At 43.1% G+C, this 6,959-nt stretch overlaps 1 protein-coding gene across 1 annotated transcript in view; it reads left to right on the top strand.

Moving 5' to 3' along the window:
* Positions 1–5,903, top strand: part of urm1 (ubiquitin related modifier 1) — a 12,769-nt gene extending 6,866 nt beyond the window's left edge. Inside the window, exons 3-5 of the mRNA XM_023961033.2 lie at positions 3,685–3,766; positions 4,959–5,007; positions 5,396–5,903. Coding sequence (XP_023816801.1) covers positions 3,685–3,766; positions 4,959–5,007; positions 5,396–5,464 — 200 coding nt within the window. The 3' untranslated portion in view covers positions 5,465–5,903. The remainder of the gene's footprint in view (positions 1–3,684; positions 3,767–4,958; positions 5,008–5,395) is intronic.
* The last annotated feature ends 1,056 nt before the right edge of the window (positions 5,904–6,959 follow it).

The following is a 6,959-nucleotide window of genomic DNA, read 5'->3' as shown; positions in this document are numbered from 1 at the left end:
TCACTCCAGAATCTCTCCTTCACTTCTAACTCACAGCCAACCTGTGGCGCATACCCACTGACTACATTCACCATCACCCCTTCAATTTCTAATTTGAGGCTCATCATCCTGTCTGAGACTCTTTTCACCTCTAGAACACTGTTTACAAACTCCCCCTTCAGAATCACTCCTACCCCGTTTCTCTTCCTATCAACACCATGATAGAAAAGTTTGTATCCTCCTCCAATACTACGTGCCTTGCTGCCCTTCCACCTTGTCTCCTGCACACACAGTACATCTACCTTCCTTCTCTCCATCATGTCTGCCAGCTCTCTGCCTTTCCCTGTCATTGTGCCAACGTTAAGAGTCCCTATTCTCAAACCTATGTTCCTGCCTTTTCCCTTCTCTCTCTGGCCACGGGCCCTTCTGCCTCCCCTCTTTCTTCCACCAACAGTAGTCAAATTTCCACCGACACCCTGTAGGTTAACAGCATCGGTGGCGGTCGTTGTTAACCCGGGCCTCGACCGATCCGGTATGTCTAAAGTGTTGTGGATGATTCGCATGGTTATTTTGGCAATTTTTACGCCGGATGCCCTTCCTGACGCAACCCTCTCTATTTATCCGGGCTTGGGACCGGCACAGAAGTTACTGGCTTGCAACCCCTGTGGCTAGATTGTATATATATATGTATATACATATATATATATATATATATATATATATATATATATATATATATATATATATATACATATATATATATACATATACATATATATATATATATACATATATATATATAGATGAACTCTTTATTTTTTAAAGAGGAGAAAAAAAGAGGCCAAACCCGACTTTTTCATCTAAGCGAAAGGAACAAATAAGAGAAATACGTGTTGACAAAGGGTGTCCGTATAGGGTGTTGATGTTACCACGACGACAAAGAGACAAAAGTTGACCAGAACAGGGAATGTCGGGCTCGTATGACCTTGCCACACCAGCCGACCTGTGTGTTTTTGTGTGTCTGTGTGTTCGCTTTTACAATTTTCACAGCATCTGACCCATTTTTTCTGTACATTTTCTGGATCCACCTTCTTGATTGCATCAAGCACTCGCCCTTGGTGTGTTTCTCGGGGGGCGTCATAATCTAAAATAATGTGTTTTTGTGTAAATGCCATAGTGTGTTTGTGTTTATATGAGCGTGGGGGGAGAGCAGTGGAGCCATAAGTGGTTCTGAATCTGTCGTAATTCTTTTTTGACCTCAGCCAATGATTGATGACCCTCGACTGAAAGACCCCACCCCCTCCTCTTTCTCCACCTAAGTCTTTTTCGTACGCACCGCAACCCCCCCCCCTTCCCCCCACACACACACGGTCAAAAGATCCCATCTTTTTCTTTTTGCCCCCTCACATTAGCTAAAAGATGGATAACTGCTGCCCTTCACACGACCGCCGTCTCACAAAGGGGGAAAAAGGAGGACGAAGGGGGCGGCAAAAAAAAAGCGGGAAGACTTTTGAATTGCCATCAAAATGGCGCCTTTTCCTTCCCCGCCTTCGCCGTGTCCTTTTCCACCCACGCAGCGCTGCCACATCCCAGAATGCATCACAAACCGGTGACGCATTTTCCCTTTTGCATCTGTTTGTCCCCCATTTTTGTCCCCCTTCCTACCTGGACTGTCAGAATCGTAAAGGTTCGCCTCGACGCTTCCTGTCTCCACATCTCAGCTTCCAGTGATTTGAGAATCTGCATCCGATGTTTTAGAAAGGTTGTTAAAGTTCTCAAAAACATAACGCTTCATGTAAAACTTGCAATATTAAACACTTTAAGGGTAGAGACGAAAGGAGCAAGCTTTATAAGAGAAAAGGGAGCACATGAGCGATGAAATATTAAAAGAAAGGTGTGTGTGTGTGTGTGGGTGGGGGGGGGGTGAGAGGTAATGGTGGAGAAAAATACCAACAGTCCGAGGCAGGAGAGAACCAGCCACAAAGGAGTTATTGCCACTGCGGTGATTAGTTCTGTTTTTAGCCGCGCTGAGGTCCAGGTCAATTTCCAGGACTGTGCCGGATGTGCGCTGCAGGATGAGGAATACGTCTTCCTTTATGGGGAGACCCGGAACCGCAGCGAACCGGCGCCGTCATTACACCGCCGAGCTGACGGACAGCAGCGCAATTAACCTGCACACACATGAACCCACTCACATACATCATCCGCTGCCGCTGTCGCGCCCGCTCAGCCTCCATGAGCCGGCAATTCCCAACTGCTTTTATCCACGGATACGTCACGCACAGTTTTTCACGTTTGTTTTGCAGGGGAGGAAGTCAGAACATTGGTGTTTTATTCACTCACAGGAACACAAGTTGAAGATTGTTGGTAGATTTTTAGCAAGGCAAATACTTTTTTCTATTTGCGTTTTTTAAGAAAACAATCATTTAAAGTTGCTGGCCTTTTCTTTTCATTTTAACCTATATAATAAACGAAAACAGGCAATTTGAGAAGTAAAAATGACAGCAAATGTGTGACCTCGTCCAGGAAAAGGCCCAACCCCTTGATACCTGCTTCAGCCTCCTCTTTCACCTCACCCTTCCTCCTTATTTCCTTCTTTTTCCATTTTTCTCACCTTGTCGCCTTTGTTTTTCCTCTTCTGTGTGTCTCCAATCTGACCGTCTGATTGCATCTACCTGCAGCGCTGCGGCGACATGTTTTCCGGGGGTCGCCGCCGCAGTGGCAGCTTCACATCTAACACAACCAAACAAACGAACCCACCAAAATGATAACTCATCATGTTTTATTTTTATCCCTGCTCTTTTGTGAAGAAAGCGCCGGACTCTTTGGTTTTGGCATCACCTTACATCTATATGTTGCGGCGGCCGAAGCTCTAATATATTCATTGTTGGTTGTTTAGCGGGGATTTGTCCTAAAACCCCTCTTTGCAGTCGCCTTTGTGGAGGTGATGGGTCTGAGCGAGGCTCAGCCCATTGTTCAGACAAGGTCAGAGTGAATGTTGAGGAGGTCAGACTCATGCAAAATTCAAGCATTACTGATATCCAGCCTCAGATGTGACTCATTGCATTAAATGGGATGAGGAAATTCATCAAATCGGGTCTTCGTTTACTTAAAACAATACTTTTTGTGTGATTTTTCTTTTTTTAAAGTGAAATAAATGCAGCTCATTGGTAAATATCTGCTCTTGCTGCACTTTGAACAGTTTCATGATGCTTTATTATTCTTATTCTTTTATTTTTTGAGGAAACTCGTTTTATCTTGAGATGAAAAGCAAGTTTGATTCTAATCAACCCCCCCCCCCCCAACCAATTTCCAGTGTCTCCTCCGACATCCCCCATCATACTCGTGCACTCATAAATATGCATACACAGACGCACACATACGTGCACCCCCTGTCCCGCCTGCTGCCCCGTCGCGTCACATCGACCAGGAGGCTGGAGCCGTGCACCTTGACCCCTAACCTCTGACATATCACCCCTGTTGTCTGCGTTTTGTGTGTGTGTGTGTGTGGACACGAGACATAAATCTGTTTACACAGTCACTGCGGGGACCTGCTTCTCTTTTAGGGACAAAACCAATCCTCATAATGTAAATCCAGGTTTTCCTCAAAGACGTGGGCTCAGGCCGGGGTGAGACAGGTGGTGGGTAAAGGTAAGTCACCCGGACAATGATTGAAAGGTGGTTGTGTGTGTGTGTGTTTCGCAGGGGGCATGAGGCAGCTACTGGTGTGGATCCAGAGGAACCTGCTGAAGGAACGACCCGAGCTCTTTGTTCAGGGAGACTCAGTGTGAGTGACATCCTCCCGGTTCGTGTGCGTCAGGACCCGGCCCGGCTGCTAAAACACAATCTCCATGTCAAACCTGATTCCGGCTGGTGTCAGCGTGCCGCAGCGGCGGCGAGGAGCTCTTACAGTCATCGCTGCTGTGTTCGGATGAAAAGAGCGGCCCAGCTCTGAGATGATTACCTGCATGCGTGTGTGTGTGTGCACGTGTGTGTCAGCGTGTGGATCCAAGACTCACTGCAGTCGTATAGGACTGGCTGACTCCTTTACAGCTGCCTTTGTGCAGGACTATTTATAGCACTATCTAACCAGCGAATGGAGCAGGATTGCCTGTAAACCTTATAGATGAGATGTTTGTGTGCACTCTAGTATTTTTATTTCTTTTTTGCCATCTTATTTGGAGATGTTTTCTATGTTTTTGTTTTCTTCTTCTCAAATGTGTTTGTTGCTCGGTTTCCTCTCACGCTGCCCTTTCTCGGTGACGTCAGAGGCGGTGTGTTTGGTGGATAAGACACGCGTGTCTGTCTGCGGCATTATCTCCGCCCGCACATGACTTCAAGTTGCCTCTTAATGGATAAAATAAGCAAACATCCCTTTATACGACGATGCCCAAAGGTGCCTGTTGTTGCCCTCCACCATCAAACCCATCATCCTCTTCTCTGTTTATTATTGAGACTGGATTTATTACCATGAATCTTCGTCTTGTGATTTTTAAACCCATTTTTTTCCATTTTTTTGTGATTTTTTTATTTTTTTTTATCTTGATGTTATCCTATTATTACGTAATTATGTTGCTTTAAACCTATTGCATAAAATCAGTTTAAGTAGGTGGTTCAGTTGCCATATTTTTTTATGTTGTGCATTTTTCCCTTATTTTCTGCAAATTGTATCTTAACAAAAGTAAAGCAGGTGATTCTAAAGGTAAAGGTGATTCTTAATACAACAGATTTAAACAAATAAATGTCTATAAACTAGGTTTTTTTTTTGTTAGTTAATTTAGTTTGCAATTTTAAATTTGAAGAAAACAGTTCTTCTATTTAAGGATTTTTAATCCTAAATCGGAATTATGTGTCCTATTTTTTGTGTGTGTAATAAAGATGTGTTGTTTTTTGGGGTTTGTACATTTGTTTTAGTGGAGTGTGTGTGTCACCTCTGGGAGATGCATCTGATTGAAAAGCGTGTTTTATTTTCCCAACAGGAGGCCTGGGATTCTGGTGCTTATCAATGATGCTGACTGGGAGCTGATGGTGAGCACTAAAAGTCACGTTCACTGTCAGGGTGTCATAGACTGTGTGTGTGTGTGTGTGTGTGTGTGTGTGTTTAAAGTGTTCGCAGTTGGTTCAGTCTTTTTGCACTTCATTTTAGCAATGAAACATGTTTGAGTAAAAAAGAATTACAGTTTGTTCATTGTCTGGTAATCCGTTAATTCTTCACATGTAATCTGTAGCATTTTTTAATTAAATGATTTTTTTTGTGCACATACAGTTTAAACTCCACATTTATGAATTCATTGTGATAAGACTGAATTTCCTGGATGTTATTGATCAAAGCTGCTGAAAATCCAGGATTAATACACACATCCTTATTGAAGGAATTATTTAAAATATGAATATTCTTGTGTTTTTCCTGCTATAGGGGGAACTGGATTATCAGCTGCAAGACCAGGACAACGTGGTGTTTATTTCTACTCTTCATGGAGGATAAAAATAAAATAAAATAAAAGGGGAGTGTAAATTGACTTCAGGCTTCCTCTTGTTTTGGAAAATATTCCCCCATTTGATGACATGTCCGCCCGCGTTGTCCAGACAGATGCAGCTGAGGATGAGGGGGATCAGGCAGACATGAGGAGAAGATGCAACCCCAGCTGGAAATATGAAAGCTTTTTCCACAAGATGCAGGACAACTCCTTCAACTGCCCACAGCTTCAAAGCATCACCTGAACCTCAAATGAGCCCATTTGTTTACAGAACTTCAGAGGAAAGAAATTGTAGAGGATGACCGATTTATTAGACTGCTGTCACTCATTATGCATTTATGCTGAAAGTGTCACACTTTTTGTTTTCTGTTCATACTCTTTCCTTGTATCATTGTTCTTCTTTTTTTTCTGAAGAAGTCATGATTAAAAAAAAAAACTTTTTTTAAATACTATTCTCTCTTGTTTTTTTAATTTAGATTTATTTTATGGAACAATTAAAACAGCTGCCTCCTAACTAATATTCTCATATGTTTCTCTATTTTAAAATGCATTTTCAAATTAAATTTTGAACTTTATTGTAATTAAATTTCCTATTTTGATTCCAAATCTATAGATAAATTAATATCTAACATAAAAGTGTTGGTTTGATTCATAAGAGATTGATTTAGGCCTCAATCTCTTATTACGCACCAGTTTTAGGCTTATTAGGCGTCCGATTTTGCCTCCTACAGATGGGATACTTGGAGGGGAGGGAAGGGGGGGGGGGGGGGGGGCTTGCAGGCCATATATCCACTGTATGTGTTTCATGTTTGCGTGTGCGCAGATGGAGGCGGCGGGCGGGGTGTGGAGCACGGGATCACTGCGGGAGGTCGAGGTCTAGCCTGCGGGCTGCCCGCCCTCCAGCGCCCGAGGCGACCTAAAACCTTTTCTCGGTGGTGGAGCGCGATTTGCAACGGGAAACCGGCCCATAATGGCCAGAAAAAAGGAAATGCAAATGAGGCTGTGAGGGGGGGCTCCACAGGAGAAAGTGTCGCCCTGTCAGCTGGTGCATGATCCCATGCGTGTCTGCAAGGGATACTTTGGGTTTGTCCGTTACGCGCATTTTTGGAGGCAGAGCGCACGCTCTCCAACCATTTTCGAGCCTATATTTTAATTATGGAAAGATTTTACGCACTTAAAAAAACGACATTTACTAAACAAGAAAGGAAAAAGAGAAAAAAAACGGATGTGCAGGATTTGTACACTTCAGAAAAATAAAGTGGACTTTAGTTTACCCAAAGCTGGCGCTGATTCCTCAGCTGGAGGTTTACCAGCTGTGGGGCACAAAAGCTCGCGGGGTCTCCAGGTTTGGCTTCCAAAAGCCTGAATTGAACACGATGTGTAAAAAATAAACATTTAGATTTTAATGAACCACATTAAAAAATTTAAAATTACAAGTTTTTTCTCTCTCAAAATGTCTGAAAACAATTTACACCCCAAAAACATAAATTATGGTGAATTTTA

This window comes from Oryzias latipes, chromosome 12 (assembly GCF_053564925.1).
Source record: "Oryzias latipes strain Hd-rR chromosome 12, Olatipes_Hd-rR_3.1".
NCBI classification, from domain to species: domain Eukaryota; kingdom Metazoa; phylum Chordata; class Actinopteri; order Beloniformes; family Adrianichthyidae; genus Oryzias; species Oryzias latipes.
The sequence above is the reverse complement of the archived record's forward strand: the minus strand, read 5'-3'. Positions and strand labels throughout refer to the sequence as shown.